Raw genomic sequence first — 23870 nt, forward strand, 5'->3', positions numbered from 1 at the left:
GGCCCAACATGTTTCGCTTACGAAAACTGAGCAGATGCCATTCTGATATTAGGTATATGATTGTCGAAAATCGTCGAACAGAATACACTGATTTCCCATAGCACCTTCGAAATACGAATTAGACGAGTCAGGCTGTACTCAACACACTGTGAATTTTTGATCCACAATTTAATGGCAAGCATAACGGTAGGTCACTTTATCAAATTCTACGGGCAACAAAATCCTGGAGACTTCGTTTATCTATTCCGAACATTCTCAGCAGGCAGTCGTGTTTTGCACACGGTCACGCCACAAGTCTTCAGCTCGTCACGCGTGGGAACAGAGGGTGTGATGTTCTGACAATGTGACTTACACATCGCTGCGTCTCTAGCGACGTGGAATCGTTCGTTTACTGTCATTTCCCTCTGTTTTCCGAAACGGAACTTTTGTATCCCAATTTGATAGTGCACAATTTTTTCTAAGACAGTATTCTGCGCATACAGGAAAATGGGGGTATGATTCCGCCAATGTGTTCCTCGACTGTGCTTGGCGTTGGACGGAAGTGCGGATAGAGAGATGAGCCAGGCCGCCTGTGTGTGTGGAGCTTCCAGGCAGTGGCGCTCTCCAGCGACGATGGACCACCGGCCCTTCAGAGCCGCTCACCCCTCGTCTTGAAGCTGCCAGACTGGATGCGCTTAATGGGCCCGTTCGCTGCCGCCGGCACTTCGTCGAGCAGCCAGAAGGTCCTCATTACGCCCTTGCCCTGCAAAAATAATGGCACGCTTAATTACCGGATCAACATGTGTCGGCACCTATTTGCGCTGCTCTGAAGCAATATAGAGCAGTTAGAAGTGGATTATAACATCGTATCTTACAAGAGTCTCTTTCTAAGATTTCGCAAACGACGACTAGAATAGACTGAAGAGATGTGACGCTACCATTATTTCTAAAACTGTTAAGAAACTGGTCGAGTAGTTAATTTCCAGCGGCTTTTGAAAAATATAGTACAGTGGAAAAGTTGCAATTATGCGAAGATATTCGTTTAACTACACTACTGGCCATTAAAATTGCTACACCACGACGATGACGTGCTACAGACGCGAAATTTAACGGACAGGAAGGAGATGCTGTGATACGCAAATGATTAGCTTTTCAGAGCATTCGCACAAGGTTGGCACCGGTGGCGACACTTACAACGTGTTGACATGAGGAAAGTATCCAACCGATTTCTCATACACAAACAGCAACTGACCGGCGTTGCCTGGTGAAACGTTATTGTGATGCCTCGTGTAAGGAGGAGAAATGTGTACCACCACGTTTCCGACTTTGATAAAGGTCGGATTGAAGCCTATCCCGATTGCGGTTTATAGTATCGCGACATTGCTGCTCGCGTTGGTCGAGATCCAATGACTGTTAGCAGAATATGGAATCGGTGAGTTCAGGAGGGTAATGCCGGACACCGTGCTGGATCCCAACGGCCTCGTATCACTAGCATTCGAGATGACAGGCATCTTATCCGCATGACTATAACGGATCGTGCAGCCACGTCTCGATCCCTAAGTCAACTGAAGGAGACGTTTGCAAGACAACAACCATCTGCAAGAACAGTTCGACAATGTTTGCAGCAGCAAACCGCTCGGAGACCATGCATGCGGTTACCCAACGCTGCATCAGAAACAGGAGCATGATGGTCGCATCCGTGTTAGGCGACATCGCGGTGAACATACATTTGTGTGCATTCGTCATCGCCTTACTGGCGTATCACCCGGCTGCAACTGGTTCATCACCATACGCCAGTCACTACTCTTGATGAACTGTGGTATCGTGTTGAAGCTGCATGGGCAGCTGTATCTGTACACGCCATCCCAGCTCTGTTTGATTCAAAGCCCAGGCGTATCAAGGCCGATATTACGGCCAGAAGTGATTGTTCTGGGTAATGATTTCTCAGGATCTATGCACCCAAATTGCTTGAAAATGTTATCACATGTCAGTTTTAGTATAATATATTTGTGCAATGAATACCCGTTTATCATCTGCATTTATTCTTGGAGTAGCAATTTTAATGCCCAGTAGTGTAAGATTTTGCAAACGACGACTAGAATATACTGAAGAGGTGTGACGTTAACAATTCCTCTAAAACTGTTAAGAAACTGATGGAGCCGATTATTTACAGCTGCTTTTGAAAAAAAATAGTAAAGTGGAAAAAAGTTGCAATTAGGCGAAGATATTCGTTTAACTACTTTTTCACGATTGCCGTAAAGGGCCAAATCAACTACAATGTATTAGGAAATTTTATGTGCAAATTTCGAATCTAAATTGACTTCAGCTGTACTGTTCACTGGTGACACATAGAAATTTCTGCTAGGTGTTGTGGGACATCCTCCTCTAGCTTTACTTTTCCTCAACAGTAGTTGTCGATAACAGTATTAGTTTTCGAGGTTCGGACGGGTCAGTATTATCTCAATTGCTCTTTTGAAAACTTTCATATAAATATATACATACTATGTTATATTTAAAACTTAAATTTATGAAAAGGAATTACTTTATAAAATATTTTAGTTTCTATATTGTATTCTGAAGGTGGTAGGGGTAAAATACAGGGAGCGAAAGACTATTTACAATTTCTACAGAAACCAGATGGCAGTTATAAGACTCGAGGGACGTGAAAGGGAAGCAGTGGTTGGGAAGGGAGTGAGACAGGGTTGTAGCCTCTCACCGATGTTATTCAGTCTGTATATTGAGCAAGCAGTAAAGGAAACAAAAGAAAAATTCGGAGTAGGTATTAAAATCCATGGAGAAGAAATAAATACTTCGAGGTTTGCCGATGACATTGTAATTCTGTCAGACACAGCAAAGGAATGGACAGTGTCTTGAAAGGAGGATATAAGTTGAATATAAACAGAAGCAAAACGAGGATAATGGAATGAAGTCGAATTAATTCGGGCGATGCTCGGGGAATTAGATTAGAAATGAGACACTTAAAGTAGTAAAAGAAATTTGCTATTTGGGGAGCAAAATAACTGATGATGGTCGAAGTAGAGAGGATGTAAAATGTAGACTGGCGACGGTAAGGAAAGCGTTTCTGAAGACGAGAGATTTATTAATATCGAATATAGATTTAAGTGCCAGGAAGTCGTTTCTGAAAGTATTTGTATGGAGTGTAGCCATGTATGGAAGTGAAATATGTACGATAAATAGTTTGGACAAGGAGAGAACAGAAGCTTTCGAAATGTGGTGCTAGAGAAAAATGCTGAAGATTAGACGGGTAGATCACATAACTAATGAGGAGGTATTGAATAGAATTGGGGAGAAGACAAATTTGTGGCACAACTTGGGTAGAAGAGGAGATTGGTTCTTAGGACATGTTCTGAGGCATCAAAGAATCACCAATTCAGTATTGGAAGGCATCGAGGAGGGTAAAAATCGCAGAGGGAGACCTAGAGATGAATACATTAAGCAGATTCAGAAGGATGTAGGTTGTAGTAGGTAATGGGAGATGAAGAAGCTTGTACAGGATAGAGTAGCATGGAGAGCTGCATCAAACCAGTCTCTGGACTGAAGGCCACAGAAACAACATGTTATAATCAATAAGCATAAGTTATGAAAGCACAGTTAAGATTATTTTTTTATAAACATTTGAAATTACGAATTATTTGCGCATTTAAGATTTCCATTATTAATTAATCAATGCTGTAATGTTTACCATGTTTATTTTCTGGGTTCATTTATGAAATAATAATCGAAATTATTAATGTAACGAAAACTACTGGAATTCATTTGTTAAGAAAAATTGCAAACGCTTTGGAAGATTGTTATTTCCGCAGAGTGTGGGAGTCAGAAGCTTGTCTCTGATGTGATGGGATGTATTTTCGTGTAATTGGTGCGAACAATGTAATTTCCACTTTCTTGATGTGCACACATCAGAATAGTGTATGGTTTACCAACATGTAAGAAAGTCAGTGGAAAATATATTTAAGTAAAAAATTCTGCAACAACAATCTTCCAGCTTACTTAGTTCAAACCAACCGTGAGGAGCTGAATTTAGATTTTCAGCTTCAAGAATCATACTCCTGGACAAGAAGAACTGGTGCCATCTCAAATGACAAGCTAAGTAAACTTGAAAGTTTATTGTATCTTAGCTTCTCTCGAATCTCCATAAAAGATTTCGCTTATTAATTACTTGGATTGGGCATTGTTTAATGTGGACAAAACATGGAAGAAAGAAGGAGGTGGAAGATTACGCAGCCCTGGACTCGAACCGAAATTTTCCGCTTTGCGAGCTGTCGCTTTAAGCGTTTCGGCTACCAATCCACGCCTCCTGGACCCACCCAAATCTCCGTATCTCACTCTCTTCCGTACAACCTAACGATTTCACACACATTATATATTCCCGCAGCGGGGAGGAACATTAGTTGTTATCGTAGTTTAACCCGGCGAGGCATAAAATACTTATTACTTTATTGTACAACGTCTGTGTTTACAATTCACATTATACACTGTTCGTTCAGACGTGTATTCATCAGTGGTGCGCGCAATACACTTGAGAAGGATCGACATGTCAGATTATGAGGGTGTTAGGCTAATGTAAGACGGCAGTACATTCGGTTTTGCATGAACTGATCTGTTCCCTAGAGATTTTGCCCAGTGTGTGCTGAGATCATTCCACACTTATGTCCATTACTGTAAGGAAGTGCTCAAAATATTCGACTGGTCGAATTATTATTAACACATTTTGTCACAATCACAAATTTCAGACAATTTCTTTCTTCCGCGTATCCTGGATCGGAAGCATACTTTACCGATGTTTTCTACCAAGTGATCAGTTACTGAAGGTATCGCAGTCTTTGATTAGCTGACAAGGGACCTCTTCTGTGAGTTGTAGCGGTAACCAATGGGGGGTGAGTGCATCGGCGTGTTTCTCTGTGAGCACGCTGTTTGAACCACAGAAAGCTTTCCACTCTTGCCTGGGATTCCTGTCGGCAGTTCCGGGAGCTGCAGCACTGCTGTGGACGTGCAATGAACTAACTTGCATCGATGTTGTTTTCTGTTCGTCATTCTGAAGCCACGATTAACAAATGTATGGTAAGATTCGAGCTTACATTGTGCAGCCAGGCTTAAAATTGTTTGCAAGATTTTCAGATATGTAATGTGCATTTACTTAGATTCAAACTAAACGATCCTCGTCCAGGGAGGTGCATATTTTCAAGGCATATGGTACAGAATTGAGATTTCAGTGGTCCAGCCAAAGAGTGGGTTTGTTCCAATCATCACACTCCAGTTTAGTTAAATATGTCCATCATTTCCCAACGCATATAGAATTATTTGTTGTTCAGTTCTTTCGCTCGTGCTGGTCCAGCACGATACGTGTTTCATGCTCGGGTAATTGTATGCATTCTTGTATCGATGATCCTGTTTGAAATGAAATAATTATCAATTGAATTTCGGCTTCTGAGATTTATTCACATTCCTGTTAATTTCGTTTAATGGGTTATATACTGTAATCTGCATTTAACTGCGCCATGAACCATTAAACGTTCTCTGCAATCAGCAGGAGCACTAGTCAAAGTCATGTAGTGTTGCAGTCAGTATACGCACTCCAAGAACTGCAATCAGCAAAACGCTTTTGCCATTCCTTGCGTGTCTTAAGGGTCAGGAGGTAAGTAATAATGTCAGGAGCTGGCAGTTTATCACATTATGCTCGACGTAACAGCTATGCATTTTAAATTTAGCTTTCTCGCCAGAAAGCGTTTGGTTTGACAGTCTGAGCTACGTATGGTCATTGCAGATGATTCGACTCTAAAGTGGGTTATTCACACGCTCATAAAATAAGATAATGGGCTTGTTGGAAGTGAGAGTCATCATAAAACTCACTTACATATTCGTTTAAGTCCACTATCTTTCCATTTCGCAAAGTAAGCACTGACCACCATTAAATACACTACTGGCCATTAAAATTGCTACACCACGAAGATAACGTGCGACAAACGTGAAATGTAACCGACAGGAAGAAAATGCTGCGATATGCAAATGATTAGCTTTTCAGAGCATTCTCACAAGGTTGGCGCCGATGGCGACACCTACAAGGTGCTGACATCAGGAAAATTTCCCACCGATTTCTCATACACAAACAGCAGTTGATCGGCGTTGCCTGGTGAAACGTTGTTGTGATGCTTCGTGTAAGGAGGAGAAATGCGTACCATCACGTTTCCGACTTTGATAAAGGTCTGATTGTAGGCTATCCGCGATTGCTGTTTATCGTATCGCGACATTCCTGCTCGCTTTGGTCGAGATCCAGTGACTGTTAGCAGAATATGGAATGAAATCGGTGGGTTCAGGAGGGTAATACGGAACGCCGTGCTGGATCCCAACGGCCTCGTATCACTAGCAGTCGAGATGACACATATCTTATCCGCATGGCTGTAAGGGATCGTGCAGCCACGTCTCGATCCCTGATTCAACAGATGGAGACGTTATCAAGACAATAACCATATGCACGAACAGTCCGACGACGTTTGCAACAGCATGCACTATCAGCTCGGAGACCATGGCTGCGGTTACCCTTGACGCTGAATCACAGATAGGAGCGCCTGCGATGGTGTACTCAACAACAAACATGGGTGCACGAATGACAAAACGTCACTTTTTCGGATGAATCCAGGTTCCGTTTACAGCATCACGATGGTCGCATCCGTGTATGGGGTGCCATTGGTTACACGTCTCGGTCACCTATTGTTCGCATTGACGGCACTTTGAACAATGGACGTTGCATTTCAGATGTGTTACGACCCGTGGCTCTACTCTTCATTCGATCCCTGCAAAACCCTACATTTCAGCAGGATAATGCACGGGCGCATGTTGCAGGTTCTGTACGGGCATTTCTGGATACAAAAAATGTTCGACGGCTGCCCTAGCCAGCACATTCTCCATATCTCTCACCAAGTGAAAACGTCTGGTCAATGGTGGCCGAGCAACTGGCTCGTCACAATACGCCATCACTACTCTTGATGAACTGTGGTATCGTGTTGAAGCTGCATGGGCAGGTGTAACTGTACACGCCATCCAAGCTCTGTTTGACTCAATGTCCAGGGGTATCAAGGCCGTTATTACGGCCAGAAGTGGTTGTTCTCGGTACCGATTTCTCAGGATCTATGGATCCAAATTGCGTGAAAATGTGATCACATGTCAGTTCTAGTATAATATATTTGTCCAATGAATACCCGTTTATCATCTGCATTTCTTCTTGGTGTAGCAATTTTAATGGCTAGTAATGTATATCTAAACTTCGTCCAAACCGGTCTTGGAAGACCATAAGAGTACGAACCGACCGCCGTATCATCCTCAACCCATATCCGCCACTGCAGGCAGATATGGAGGAATGTGTTGATGATTACAGCGCTCTCCTTGCCGTTTCCAGTTTTCGGCGGAGCGGCTACTCCTCAATCAGTGAGCTCCTCAATTTGCCTCACAAGTGATGACTGCACCCCACTTGCCAACAACGCTCGACAGACCGGGTGGTCATCCATCTAGGTGCTAGCCAAGCCGACAGCGCCTAACTACGGTTATCTGACGAGAACTGATCCCAACTAAATGCACAAAAGGAATTTCATTCATGGCATTTTTATGAAGACATGTACTCTAGGACAAAAGGAAAAACAGCGATGCACCAGGAAGAAGTTTTTCCAATCGGTCACAAACTGATATTCATACCGGTATCGACAAAGAATAAAAAATTGTAAACTTTGAAACGTGTGACCAGCCCAGTTTCACCGGGCAGTTGGTAAGGATAGTAAACAGAGGACACGTCGATACCAGGGAATAAATCGCCAGATATTTCAACAGGAGAAAAGCCAGTATTCAACGATGTTGGGGGCTATGAACCATGCCCGAACATAGCGTCAAGAAAGAAGGGCCCGACCTAAAGAGACAACGGAACGTGAGGAGTGAGGATCGATCAATAGTCAGAGAGACACTCCGAGACCAGGATTCGTGATTACCACTGATCCAACGTGCAGCTCGTGCTTCAGCGAGCGCATGCACAATTAACAGGAGGCTCATCGGAAGAGATCTTAGCTCACGGTGGTCTTCGCGCACTTCCGTTGACATCAACAAGCCCGTTTGTAGTGATTTTGGCTCATTCGGACTGGAATCCCAATGAATGGAGTTGAATTGCCCCTAGCAATGGGCCTCACTTCGAACTGAGCCCCGATAACTAGTGAAGACGTGTCTGGAGAAACCCAGGACAGCCGGCCGATGTAGCCGAGCGGTTCTAGGCGCTTCAGTCTGGAACCGCGCGACCGCTACGGTCGCAGGTTCGAATCCTGCCTCGGGCATGGATGTGTGTAATGTCTTTAGATTAGTTAGGTTTAAGTAGTTCTAAGTTATAGGGGTCTGATGACCTCAGATGTTGATTCCCATAGCCCTCACAGCCATTTTAAGCATTTGAAACCCAGGACAGCGGTTGGACACTGTTGCCCTCCGTATGGTCCGACAGCCGTCAGTGACTGTCTGGGGTGCAATTTCTGTCCATAACAGGACGCCTGTGGTTGTCATCCGCGGCACACTTACTTCCCAGCGGTATGTCGATCGTATTCTCGACCCAGTTTTGATGTACTTAATGGCAAGCCATCCTGGGCTTATATTTCAGCAAGGTAATGCCCTACCTTGGCCAGCGAGGTCACCAGATTTCTTCTTAGTTGAGGTTTGGAACAGTGCAGCCAGGACCCAATTACCAGCTCCGTATTTTCTAGATTTAACGCACCAACTGGACAAAGTGCGGCACGATATCCCTCAGGAGAAATTGGAAATTAGCGTTTGGCGTCATTGGCCGGGAGGCCCCTCGCGGGGCAGGTCTGGCCGCCTTGGGGTAAGTCTTACTATATTCGACGCCACACTGGGCGACCTCCGGACCAGATGGGGATGAAATGATTATGAAGACAGCACAACACCCAGTCCCACAGCGGAGAAAATCCCCGACCCAGCCGGGAATCGAACCCAGGCGCGTAGGACGGCAATCCGTCACGCTGACTACTCAGCTGTAAGGGCGGGCATCCCTCAGGAGGACATCCAACAATCCTAGCTGTAAGTCCCAAGCCGGTTAAATGTTGGCATAAGGGCTACAGGTGGACCCACACGTTATTGACTTGGTCAAATTGTAAAACTATTTATCGTAAATAAACCATTCAGTTTTTCAGGAACTTTAATAATTTGTTTCTCTGTACGTGTACATCACATCTACCGATTTTCGTCCCATTCGGACAATACCTTCGTTGTGGTCTTTTTTATTTTTGTTTTTAATATTTTTTTGCCTTTGCATGTATTCAGATAAGAAACGAATGTTAGTTCCCAGAAATGTGCCCGAAGCTCATACCGCACTAGTGTCCATTGTTGTAAAGAAATATTCCACATATTAGTCTGATGAAATACCAAATCCGCATACAACATCGTTATATTAGGGACTGAAACACATTACTAACAGTCAGATACTGAGTAACAATCCACTGTTTGAGTGTTCTTAGACGAACAAAAATATACAAAATATTTTCATTAGGGAAAATTTTTCACGAAATCAATAACTTATTTCCTTGACAACACCGGACTTGTCGTAGCCATTGATCTAAAAGATCTAAGAACGATCCATATCGAATGGTGCCTATGAATTAGTTTGCCTCAGGTCATCGCTCAATTCAGGAAGAACAAACGTAAACTTTGCATCATTCTTCGTCGTCACATCTCATTGATTGATTGACTAGAGAAACTGCGAATTAATGTCTTACAACCCTATTTATAGTTGGCGATATTACAGTGATCCAATATTTTAAATAAACCTTTGGTGGACAGCTCTTCAAGAATATTTGGGATCCTCTCAGAACTACGTTTTCCAGGTCCCCACATCAGGACTGAGACAATGTTCACAGAACTAGTTTGAGGACATGCAAACGCGTGTTAATTTTTCTTTAAAAAAACTGTTTAGAACGAATAAAAAGATTTGTGCTAAAAATTATTTTCCATTTTTAATGTAAAAATTTTAAAGGCAGCCTTCATATTGCTACGTCATGTTCTTCAGACGATATGCCGTTGCCTCTTCCCAGCCTTATAGCTACCTCCCCTACTGTCCTGGAGGTGGGATGTAGCTTAAAATGGGGTATAACCTTAGCACTTCCTGTTTACAGACATTAGTGCAAGGAAATGATTCGTCATTACTGATAAATATACGGAAATTAATCGCTAGCAATTTTATGTTCGCGAAAATGGTATTGTCATGAAATAACTTTTACATGGCTGGAGCTAGCTAACTTGAAGAGTGAAAACATATCATAAGAAATATCACTGACATTATGCTATTCAAATGCGAAACAAAGGTTTTTGTACTGTCCACATGCCTCTACATCTACAATGCATAAGCACTGTGAACTGCATAGCAGAGGCTATGATGCAACAGAGGACAACAATTACACTTGTTTCCTTATTTATTATCAAGGATAAAGTTTTTTTCTCGCATATTGAGTCAAAATACCATAAACTGTAGACTATCTTTATCAGTTATTCCAGTTTATTGAACTGTAACTGGAATTATGTCATCTTAAACATGAGAATGAATGAAAATCTTACCATTAAACAGTTGTGGAATATTGTCTAATTCAGTGTTTAGGTTGACCTTTGTTTTAACAGACGATGTCTCAGATGTTTTGTGGCATGGTTTATTAATTTTATTACTTATCACTGCAACACGGGCACTGTGAATTTTCCTGCATTGCTGTCAACATTAAGGATACCGTTTTTGCATTCAAAAAAATTAGAATAAATTTGACAGGATCAGCTTTGCATATCATTCATAGTTTAGCGCGGAACAATAACGGTGCGACCAGAGCAATGCGGCTTTTGCGATGTCGCTGGCAGAGAACAAACATGCTACTTTGCAATGCATGAGGATGTCCATACTAATTATAGTGAATCCTATTACACCAGTGTATTGTGCAGAGAGTAACACACGCACTATCGACTCTTCTGAGCTGTTCACTCAAGCTGAAAATTCGTATGGATTCAGTTCTGTGTGTGGATTCTACAAAAGCTCAGATTCCTACAACTCTCACTGAACATTTTCAGCAGCAACCAGTTGCTAAATAATTTCCTTAAATCCTTACAACTTGAACTGAGTCGTTTCAGATGCTGTCAATTGCTATTTAATTTTATGATCAAATCATACATACATACATTTATGCGTAAGAATTTCTTTGCAGCACTTCGATTTGTTAACTATTCTGCAGCCTGATTTGTCTAGTAGTCTTCTCGTCAGCTTGTCTAACACGAGTACCAAAGTGAAACGACCTGTTAGGTGCGTTACATTTCCGGATGCGTAAGAGAGAGAAGGCGTCACTGCTCGTACTGACCACTGATTAACTATGGCAGTAGGGGATAGCTCTTAACTCCAAATATTTAACGATTTGTTAAGTAGAGGAAGATCATAATATTTAATACACTACTTGACTTTAAAATTGCTACACCACGAAGATGACGGGCTACAGACGCGAAATTTAACCGACAGGAAGGAGATGCTGTGATAGGCACAAATGATTAGCTTTTCAGAGCATTCACACAAGGTTGGCACCGGTGGCCACACCTACAACGTCCTGACGTGAGGAAAGTTTCCAACGTGAAACGTTGTTGTGATGCGTCGTGTAAAGAGGAGAAATCCGTACCATCACATTACCGACTTTGATAAAGGTCGGATTGTAGCCTATCGCGATTGCGGTTTATCGTATCGCGACATTGCTGCTCGCGTTGGTCGAGATCCAGTGACTGTTACCAGAATATGGAATCGGTGAGTTCAGGAGGGTAACACGGAACGCCGTGCTGGATCCCAACGGCCTCGAATCACTAGCATTCGAGATGACAGGCATCTTATCCGCATGGCTGTAACGGGTCGTGCAGCCACGTCTCGAACAGATGGGGACGTTTGCAAGACAACAACCATCTGCACGAACAGTTCGACGACGTTTCCAGCAGCATGGACTATCAGCTCAGAGACCATGGCTGCGGTTACCCTTGACGCTGCATCACAGACAGGAGGGCCTGCGATGGTGTACTCAACGACGAACCTGGGTGCACGAATCGATAAACGTCATTTTTTCGGATGAATCCAGGTTCTGTTCACAGCATCATGATGGTCGCATCCGTGTTTGGCGACATCGCGGTGAACGCACATTGGAAGTGTGTATTCGTCATCGGGAGACTGGCGTATCACCCGGCGTGATGGTATGGGTGCCATTGGTTACACGTCGCGGTCACCTCTTGTTCGCATTGACTGCAGTTAGAACAGTGGACGTTACATTTCAGATGTATTACGACCCGTGGCTCTATCCTTCATTCGATCCCTGCAAAACACTACATTTCAGCAGGATAATGCACGACCGCATGTTGCAAGTCCTGTACGGGCCTTTCTGGATACAGAAAATGTTCAACTGCTGCCCTGGCCAGCACATTCTCCAGATCTCTCACCAATTGAGAACGTCTGGTCAATAGTGGCCGAGCAACTGGCTCGTCGCAATACGCCAGTCACTGCATGGGCAGCTGTACCTGTATACGCCATCCAAGTTCTGTTTGACTCAATGCCCAGGCGTATCAAGGCCGTTATTACGGTCAGAAGTGGTTGTTGTGGGTACTGATTTTTCAGGATCTATGCACCCAAATTGCGTGAAAATGTAATCACATGTCAGTTCTAGTATAATATATCTGTCCAATGAATACCCGTTTCTCATTTGCATTTATTCTTGGTGTAGCAAGTTTAATAGCCAGTAGTGTATGTAGGTGCGTGAGAAACAGCGAACTGTAATCGAGTTTCTGATTCGAAGATTTCGTCTCCACATGGAGCACCATCTCCTGCAGCAATCCAACGCCTTCTGGTTCACTGCCATCGATCATCCACCGTACAGTCCCGACCCGGCCCTCTCCCATTTCTTAAAGAACACCTTCGGGGATTTCAATTTGATAGTGATGAAACGGTGTAAGCAGAAGTGAAGTTGTGGCTCCGTCAACCGCGTCAAACATTCCACAGTGACGATATCAAGAAATTGGTCTTTCGTTGTGAGAAATGTGTACGCCGGGAAGGTGAAATTTCTGGAAACCAATGGGTATGGCTTAATTTGAGCCGGAACTGCGTTCCGACGCCACCAAGTAATTAGTTTTCAACTCACGGGAAGAAGTCGGCACCGGAGACTCGACCTTGTATACGTGTATTAAGCCGCAACATAACGATAATTTGCTGCTTCACTGGCACAAGTGAACGTGAAAATGAATGACCAACTTGGCCCGATGGTCAGGGGAGTCGGGCGAGGTACTGCGATTGTGTGTTTTGTTTTTGCTAACTCTTCGAGAAGCTGGAATCGTACGGGACCCACATAGGCTGTCAATCATCTATCGCTAAATGCTCTACAGTAAGTAATTTACAGTACTGGACGTGCATCACCGTGCGGTTACAATGAAACTGTTGCGGCTGGCAGCAGTTGAAAACATGACGTCGTAGTGGCCAAGACAACCAAGTTGTGTCGAAAGGATCAAGCAGTACTAGGAAGTCAGGTGTCACAGCTAGGGGACAGACACGGTAGCACCTGTTGTTTGTGTGAAATCTTGTAGTTTCATTGCTTCGATTATAAGCAATTATGTTTCAAAAACCTGGATTTCAGAACAGTGTTTTATAGAAAGTGATTTCTCCTTGTTAGTTCTATCATAAGTTTTAAAAAACTGGAATATTTGATTTTATTGGGAGGGAGTGTGTGGTGGAAGAGATGCCTTCCGGAACCTGAAATTTTGGAAATGAAGCACTGCAAATATGTAGACATGAACAAAAAGGTGGATAATGTTAATAAAGTTTGTTTTATTTAAAACTTTTCAAAAAGGAAGAAGGCTTTCTGAATATATTAGTGTGCGTAGCATACTTACACGAGGTAATTATGAAATCCTTGAAAGACTTTAAAACATCAATGTATGCAAATATCTACACATAAAGTCTACTTTGGAAAATCGCAGACAGGGGTCCCACCTATAGTATTTGCTAAAATGGCAACGAACCAGTCATAGACAGCATTTTGTACGCTAGAATCTGACCGTGGGCACTCAGTAGTGCGTATGCAAAGAGCTTTCTGTGGCATATTTCCCAAAACACTACCAGTTTGCAACAACATATAGTGAAGTGGTACAACAAATTCGAGGATGATGATTGTTAGTGCAATCCAAAGCCGGCCGGCGTGGCTGAGCGGTTCTACGCGCACCAGTCTGGAAACGCGAGACCGCTCCGGTCGCAGGTTCGAAATCTGCCTCGGGCATGGATGCTTGTAATGTGCTTAGGTTAGTTAGGTTTAAGTAGTTCTAAGTTCTAGGGGACTGATGACGTCAGCAGTTTAAGTACCATAGTGCTCAGAGCCATTTGAACCATTTTTTGCAATCCAAAACGTTCTGGCCGACAGGGCGTTCCAAAACAGTAAGCGAGGGACGTGTTGTTGGGAAGTCCTACAAAGTCAGTCTATTCCCTCAGCCAGCAGTGTGAAAAATCCTTGGTATGCGATAAAGAGTGAAGTCGTACAAAAGCGGCTTCTGCAACCCATAAGCCGTGATGACAAATGATTCCGTTTTCATTTCTGCTTTGAGGTGCAGAACTACCTTCAATACGACGACTTCGCAGGCAAATCTTCAGTGTCAAAGCCACTTTTCATCTTTCGGAAAAGAACTGACAAAACACACGTTTACGGCGGATAGAGAATCAACGTGTGTAACTGTTGATCACGGCCAGGATTCTGAGAAAGTTAAGGGAGGACGTGCACTAAAATGCAAAGAAAATGTCACATTTAGTTCTATCTATTATTCATTGGTACTACTGATTGACAATACTTTCCTATAGTTTGATAATCCAAATCGCATCCTAAGTTCCATAAAAGAGAATTAAAAGCACAATGTGCTCATCGTGTCCCGCCCACCTGCCGAAGAGACTCTTCAGTATTACTTTTCTTAGTAGCTATGTAATTAGAATTTCTGAGCACTTCATTAAAGCAAACTTACTACTTTTCTTGTACGTCATCTGTGATAGCTGGATAGTCTCCTGGAAAATATAGGCAATCGTAATCTCTGTTTACCAAATTTAATTATTTATTTGCGTTATTTGAATAACTTGGTCGTTGTCTTTGTTCTGAGTGTTACTCATTCTACGAAAACTAAAAGTCATTACGAAGATGTGCAAGAAACGCGTGCGTGGTTTATAAAATACCAGGCAAAGCCGGTAGTGGAAACGAGGTAATGTCTGACGAGACTACGTGATTTAAACATATGAAGTTGCCACCCAGGAGCTCTCGACGGATGGTATCAATGTGTAAATACTTGTAACAACAGTGATGAATGTCAAAACAGCACTGGATACAGGTTGACTGACACTGAGTTGTCCCCCATTCCATTGTAACTGCCATATGTCTGTAAGAAATGGGCTCCAGCAATATGGAATGGCAAGGAAGCAGCAAGCTCAGCTTAAATTGGCACTTGCTCAGAACTAACATTACCATTATACAGGTACACTTCTCTTAGAAACTACAAAAGATAGAACCATGACTTTCTGCATGCACTTCGCAGTATGTACAACAAACATATACACATGGGTAAATTTTAATATCACTCCTGTAGGCCAAGATATAGAATACAGGGTGATTCAAAAAGAATACCACAACTTTAAAAATGTGTATTTAATGAAAGAAACATAATATAACCTTCTGTTATACATCATTACAAAGAGTATTTATAAAAAGGTTTTTTTTTCACTCAAAAACAAGTTCAGAGATGTTCAATATGGCCCCCTCCAGACACTCGAGCAATATCAACCCGATACTCCAACTCGTTCCACACACTCTGTAGCATATCAGGCGTAACAGTTTGGATAGCTGCTGGGAGAGGTGGCCGAAACACCATATCCTTAACATACCCCCATAAGAAAAAATCGCAGGGGGTAAGATCAGGGCTTCTTGGAGGCCAGTGATGAAGTGCTCTGTCACGGGCTGCCTGGCGGCCGATCCATCGCCTCGGGTAGTTGACGTTCAGGTTTCATAACTAACCTTTTTCGTAGGACTCCCCATACAGTTGATTGTGGAATTTGCAGCTCTCTGCTAGCTCTGCGAGTCGATTTTCCTGGGCTGTGAACAAATGCTTGCTGGATGCGTGCTACATTATCATCACTCGTTCTCGGCCGTCCAGAACTTTTCCCTTTGCACAAACACCCATTCTCTGTAAACTGTTTATACCAACATTTAATACACCACCTATCAAGAGGTTTAACACCATACTTCGTTCGAAATGCACGCTGAACAACTGTCGTCGATTCACTTCTGCCGTACTCAATAACACAAAAAGCTTTCTGTTGAGCGGTCACCATCTTAGCATCAACTGACGCTGACGCCTAGTCAACAGCGCCTCAAGCGAACAAATGTATAACTAAATGAAACTTTATAGCTCCCTTAATTCGCCGACAGATAGTGCTTAGCTCAGCCTTTTGTCGTTGCATAGTTTTAAATTCCTAAAGTTGTGGTATTCTTTTTGAGTCACCCTGTACTATCATATCTTTTTAGCTACCAAAATGAATTAAATATAAAAATTCATTAAATATCAAGGGATGAAAATGCTTTTGTGGATTTGTTTCTGTACATATTGAGGTTACACTGCAAAATTTGGAAGATGATTTGGTGAAAAACTTTTGAGAAAACGGGAGCTTTGTAAATCATGGGGTTAAAATATTATGTCCGCTACTTAGTATCATATTAAATAATACTTCTTATACTCACATGCGAAAACATGTAACTTTGTCTCTTTTTCTCGTAAAACTTAGAAGGGAATAATCAACAACGGAATATTCTAATTCCACAGAACAAAGGGAAAGAATAAACAGTACGCAAATAATTAACGCCTTTGCCGGCGACTGCTTTACTGTGCATAACTGTTTATTTATTTTGTCTGTCTTAAAAATTTAAGAACAACCTACTGAACTATTGTCAACCTTAGTACAAAATTTGTCACGTACCTCAAAAATTGTGATTATGGTGAATGATTATATTATGTACTTTTATTTTGTTTACGTCCTGCCACGTGTTCCGTGCCGTGTCTAACTAGATAGTTTATGAGCCTCCGTTCTTCACTGAGAGAGGTGTCAGTGGTATCCCCTATTACGAAATGCAGCTACTGCATCTCATGTCACAACTTGAAACTGACAGCAGGGATTTCACCTTTCACCAAGATGATGCCCCTTCTCTTTCCCAGAGTCGTGTACAAGATTACCAGAATGAGACGTCGCCTCGTTACTGGATAGGCGATGCAACCTGTGCTGAACAGGTACTCACCGCAATGCAGCAACTGTTCTTTCCGCCACTACTGATATGCTGGGACGGTTAGGAGTGGAATTGGACTACCGATCAGATGTGTGCCGCGTGACCAACAATGGGCACGTAGCCCATTATAAAATAATTGTTAGAGTTTGTCTTCCACACACTGTATCACTTGTTACTTTACTCTTGGCCACTTGTCTTTACTGGTATTTTGAAATGTTTCATGGACTTCGTAATTTCCCAGCATTGCATCGCGAACCACTACAGCACTAAATAATGTCTTTGACTAAACCAATGGTAGAGCTATATCACAGTGTACAAGAACACAACGCAGCTAAGGGCCCTAAATGAGATACTGTGACTGCTTTGGGTCAACTGAAAATGTGTCTATTGGTGGTTCGCTGGGAGATCGGGAACTGAGCGAAGGGAAGAGATTTGTAAATAATGTCCTATTGGGAAGCTCTATGTTGTTGCGGACTGTATGCAAGCAAGAACAAATGCTGAAGAATTGACTGTAAAAAAAAAAAAAACTACCTGTTAATATTAAGACAATTAGAAGAATAAGGATGTTAATATTGAGCAAAAAATATGTTTGTAAAATTTTACTCATTTAGCAAGTTTTTTGAAACCTCTTTAACAACCCTTATGGAAATTGGAGATATCTCGCAAGTTATCCAGAACCAAGACAGATAGCCAGTTTCTACCGAAATAAATGATTACTTCTATAGCAAATGACACGTAAGAAGGTCGGATTATTGGAGGGGTGTCACTTAATGGAGACGTCCGGCTGAGGTATAAAACTTGTCGTACCGTGACACACGTACACAAAATGATTTATGCTGCGGTATGTGTGCTGACATATTCGCCGAAAAAGCTGACGAACAACGTGTACAGGCTGTGGAACGCAGCATATCCAGGTCAGCCACATCGGCTTTCCTCGCCTGGAGAAATGAGGCAATTGTTCTCCAGGAACAACTGAAGTTAGACGACGGGCTGTTATACTGTCCTGGAATTGCAAACTAAACGTAAGTAACAAAAATACCTTCTTCGTCGAATTTTCGTAATAATTGGTCAAAAGATAATTTTTTGTCCACCATATTCGATTAGCTATTGGCGATTTTGAAAATTTGGCTTCAGATTTGTGTGCAGCGACATCAGAAATATATAATAACATATAGCCTTTAAGCAAATTGAACTAATAGTACATATAAAAGTTTTCCGTAAACTTCAAACAGGTTTCTCTCGAGAACTGCGTGGAGCATGAAATTGAAACGTTTCAACTTATGAATTTCTATCTTTGACCATCGAAAAGTGAACACTTACACCTATAATATATGAAATTTGCTAATATTAATTGTTTTTCGGAAAGCGATAAAAAGTGAAACAAACCACCAAAAATCGAACTCAAATTTCGACTTAACACCTAATCGTTAAATTTAAGGTTATTTCATTGTAGTTAAGTATAAGCTCCCAAGAATTTAATGTAGTATCGACTGATGTTATCCATTTTTTGATTTCATATAAGTCCTGAAGGGCTACACTGTACGCACTCAGGGCACTTGAAACTCGCAGGCCCTTGATCAAGCCATGATTTCAGGCGCCATTTTGTGTTCCGTTTTGTATTGAAAATCTAAAACAAAGTTCAAAGTATGATCAATCATGATCCCTAAACAGATCCTTTGTATGTCTTTTCAGTGTCTCAAAGAAGTTTCTAAACTTTGCCTATTTTTTGCTCGTTTGAATGAGAACTTGGCCTTAAGCACCGAAAGCAGACTCAAAAGCTTCAAAAGCTCACCTTCTGTGCCCGTTAACTACATGCACAGCGATCAAGATACCAATGTAACTTATAAAGAGAATTTATCTTCGAAGTCTAACAACAAAAAGTATCTTAATATGCAAAAAGCGTACACTCGAAGGAATAACATTTATTCGTTGTCAGGATTTAATATCTCCAGCACTGGAATAATGAATGATTGTTTTGTTCAAATGGGACGTAAATGGAAATGTACATTATGCGGCTAATTTTACAGTAAGTACAAAATAATTCAATTTTCAAATAAAACTCAAATATTAATAACAGTACGACAAAAGTACTGAGTTGTAACGAGGCATGCCAAGTGAAGACGCTGAAATCAACAGCCTGTGTCTTAGTGGTTGTGTATAAAAATAGCATAGTGCCCCCAAAGCCGGTAATAACAGTTGTGAAATAATCTGGATGATTTTATTAGTAAAATAAAAGAATGGCAATAACACACTCTCAGCTCCAATGTAATAATGGTGCCTTTTGACTGTAATGATTTTTACCATAGCGGTAATGCTTGCTATTTGTGTTTCAGTACTAAATGGAGACTATTGTGTGCATTATAAAAATGTCATCAGGTTTGTGACGCATCTGAAGCAAAATATACACCAGCAAAATTCACATTTATTATGATTACATCTTTGTGCCGGCGAAAGGAAGTGTGCAACAGAGTAAGAAAAATATCGTACATGTTAGAGGTATAGCAAAATTTACCAAATAATGAATGAAGATTGATACCCGATAGTTAAGTAGGTACCATATTTTAATGTAATTAAGAAAGTTACGTAAACAACTCCTGTCCATACATTTTGTTAGTGCGCGGAAGCTGTAACAAGTATGTATGAACCGGAGTTGGCCCCCAGGCGAATTGTACGAATCGGTTAGATTCTTTTGTAAAAGATTTTAATTGGGCTGAAATTAATGCTCAGCGAATAACACCATTTGCATGTGCACCTTTCGAATTTCACGTGCAAAAACAGTTACCATTCTACAACTCGGGACTGGAACGAGTTTGATGGTTCATATTTGGATCACCGGTGTATCAGATCTTCGTGTAAGATAAGTTTTAAGCGTTTGAGAAAATCTTGCTTCATTTGCTTTTCACAGGCAAAAACACGTTTTTCTTTTTTTTTTTTTTTTTTGAGATTCTTGAAGCGCATCACTTCTGCATTTTAAACTTGTGGTTACGATTTCAAACTTAGCACAAAGTTAGATAAATGGACAAAGTCAAAACTATTAACTTTTATCATATACTCATTCGAGATACGATGGTTTAAAGTCGAGCTAAACGTCGCATGTAAATTTCGTTCTTACGTGAACTGAATGCGCGGAAACGGTTTAAAGTGAATTACAGAAGTAAAAAATGCATTCTTACGTCAAAATTGGAAATTTGCCTTCAAAAATCTAGCTTCATTTGGATTTTATGTACAAAAGCACGTTTCTTGTTAGTTTTTTTACGCGGACCACTTCTGTGTTTCAGAGTTGTGCGAATTGGTTCAAATTCACAGAAATGCCTTGCAGTTTAATCGCTGCATTTGGACGTAATTAAAAATGGTTATCACAGTTGATTAATGTTTCATTTTTCATACGTTAAATATTTTAAACATAAGTGGCTTAAAATTATCGAAAAATCTTTGGACGTGCAAAACCGATGATGTACCAAAGCAGAATTAAGTCCGGTCCTATACAAAATGATGTTACACTGTTTAATCGAGCATTTTAAGTTTTATCGATGACCACGCAGAAAATTACTCTTACCTGAAATTTGCTATAAAAATATCTCTATAAAAATATCTCTCTGAAAAAAGGTCACCTTGTTTTTAGCCAAAAGAAAGTGTTCCACCACTTTTTCTCGTAGAAAATTTATTTGCGCAAAAATCAAGTTTGAGTTCATCAATTTTCGTACAGCACTGAAAAGTTGATTCTATTTTGTCGCGTGTACATTGTTTCTCAGACCTCTTGTTGATCATACGGGTACTATATTCGGACTGGTTGATGCCACTTTTAGTGCCAAAATTATTCACGTGAGTTTTTCTAGCTGAGGTTTCTTAATTTTCAGTTGATATTATTGAATACTTCAAATAAACAATTACAAATATTTTAAGGTAAGATATAAGAACAACATGTAAGCTGTTCAATAGTTTACTGTTTGTTGCGCTACTCAGTATACCGCAAACCCACGCACAAGGACCGTTGTTTGCACCGGGATTCGAACCACCACCCACAATAGAAGCGGGGTGTTATCAAGACGTTAGCGGACAGAGCTAGAAATATTTGTGAACCTGAGTTTCTCAACGCTGAGATGGAATGTCTCCACAATGCACTAAGAAGAACGGATATTCGTCCGCCGAAATAAAACGTGCGTTGAGACAGCCACGCAGAAATCATAGTGACGTACAGGCTACTGCAAAATCTAAGGTTTTCCTGCCGTTTGTTAAAAATGTAACGGAAAGAAAAGGGAGGATTTTGACGAAGCGGAATATTACCGTAATTTACAAGCCCACCAGGAAGATACAGGGATACCTTAAGCCTGCCAAGGACGCTCGTAAACCATTGGAAAAAGAGTGTATTGGACCACATGCAGCTGTGGAGATGTTTATGTGGGTACCACTAAAAGAACTGTTTCGAAACGTTTGTAAGATCACAAGGGCAATTGTAGAAGAGGGGAAACGGAACGATCAGCTGTTGCGGGGCATGCTTTCCAGCCAGGTAACCACCATATTCGTTTCGAGGAGACGCAAGTAATAGCGGCCACAACCGGATACTACGAAAGGCTCTACAGGGAGGCAATCAAAATCGCCAAACACCCTAGTAATTTCAATCGAAAGGAGGACGGCGTGAAATTAAATGGTATATGTATGCCGGTGTTGAAGAAGATGTATACCATCCGTCCACCACTGGGTGATGGCAACAGCGATCGACGGAAACGGACAGCGGCCAATTGCACTGACGTTTTCAAAACAGGTGACGTCACGCCTCGGCGCGGGAGCGCGCAGACACGGAATTTAGGGGCAGTCAGTAGCGAGCCAGTGGGTGTGTTGGACCTTCCATCGAGCTACAGACCCTCTTGAAGATGTACTCCGCAGACGGGGACGAAACGATGGGAACTGACACAGAATTCATCAACCGACCACGGCATAACAGCCCGGATAATTACAATGGAAACAGTAAGCTTTTATGTAAGTTTATCAATGTACTATAGTTGTATCGTAGGTTTATCTACGTAATATAAACTATTTATAAACCTTATTCTTCGTACATTATTTAATAATTCATTCGGTTTCGTACGTAGTGTCATGTGTGTGTAAATAACCCAAAAATATTAAAAAACAATAAAAATTATACAACATTTTAAAAAATTGGAAATATAAAACAAAATAACAAAATAACGAAAAATAAAAAGCGTGATAATAAAAGAGAACAGAAAAATAAATCAAAGAAACCTCCTGTGGACATATGACCTTGACGTGGTTGTGATGTTGTGTGCTGTGAGGAGACAGTAGGCTGTACTGGGCAGTGTCAACTACATCAGGCAGGTAAATGTAGAGGAGCGAAACTAACGGTTCCCTGCTGAAACAACATGGCTCGAAACACAACAAAAAACCTATACCGGATCAGTCGTCGCCAGTCAACGAAAATGAACATTGGTTGTCAAGATTTGGCGGTCTAATGTCAAAATTATGGAAGAGTAAAACTCGGGAACAAGAACAACAAATGCTCCCGTCGTAGCACAAAAACGGCGAATATGGCCTGGGCAGCTCCAAAGACATTTAAATGAAAATATTTTGACTTATTCTTACTTTATAGCGACTTAAACTTACTTCCACTGCGGAGTGAGCTCTCTTAGCTGCAAAGTGTTGGTACACCCGTATTTTGCTATTAATAGGCCAAATTCCCCAATCTGACCCCTAAAATCTACAAAATTCAATAGCCAAGTTAAACACCACACTGGCTGAAGAGCAGATACTATACAGCCAAAAAAGTGTTTATATGGAGTTAAAATTTACGGATGTGGATTAGTTCCTGGAGGAACGCTAAATCAAATTTTTTATTTCTGGATTGGGGCGGCTGACTTTTCCCTTAGGGCACCACTCTCCCCCAAACCGACCTTCTATTACATGTATGATGATGTGTGTATGAACAAGTGGATACAAATTTATGTGCCTATCTATCAAAGGGGTGGGGGTGGGTATGTAATAGTAGTATCGCCCACGATGTGTGAATACTCATACTTTCTTACTGTTTGAGAATAAGAGCACTTCTGTGTTGCAACAACTACGTAGTTCGTTCCAAACCTTTCCTTGTTGACAACCCCCACAAAATTATGAAAGCAAGAATAAAATTATGGCTTACTACGTTCTCGCTGTTCGTGGGGTAATACTGCTGTGTGAGGCATGACGTTTTAATTTATTATTTATTTTCTACTAACTGTGTGGGTTTACTAACTGTGTGGGTAAGACATTTTGCCGCAGTATTCACATACGCCAGTGAACATAACGTCAAAGTTGTATCACTGTACGTCACATAGTTCAGGAAATACCACTTCATAAACATTGAGCTGTGAGAAAATGAAATTGCAGGGTGATATTCGCTAGAGATACAGCTGAAAAATGTGTACAAATATGTTAAATATATGTGAAATATGTCTAACATGTGCCATAAGTGGGTAAAACGATGGGTAAACAGATCATCCTAAACACCTGGGACGATTTCAGTCAAGTTTAGGACACATTTTCGTTACGATC

The 23870-nt window shown here is 41.5% G+C and overlaps 1 protein-coding gene across 1 annotated transcript in view; it reads right to left on the reverse strand.

Moving 5' to 3' along the window:
• Positions 1-628: 628 nt before the first annotated feature.
• LOC126481746 (atrial natriuretic peptide receptor 1-like) overlaps positions 629-23870 on the reverse strand; it is a 398018-nt gene continuing 374776 nt past the window's right edge. The window contains exon 22 of the mRNA XM_050105700.1: positions 629-742. Within this exon, the coding sequence (XP_049961657.1) occupies positions 629-742 (114 nt within the window). The remainder of the gene's footprint in view (positions 743-23870) is intronic.

The sequence above is a fragment of the Schistocerca serialis genome, chromosome 5, assembly GCF_023864345.2.
Source record: "Schistocerca serialis cubense isolate TAMUIC-IGC-003099 chromosome 5, iqSchSeri2.2, whole genome shotgun sequence".
NCBI classification, from domain to species: Eukaryota; Metazoa; Arthropoda; class Insecta; order Orthoptera; family Acrididae; genus Schistocerca; species Schistocerca serialis.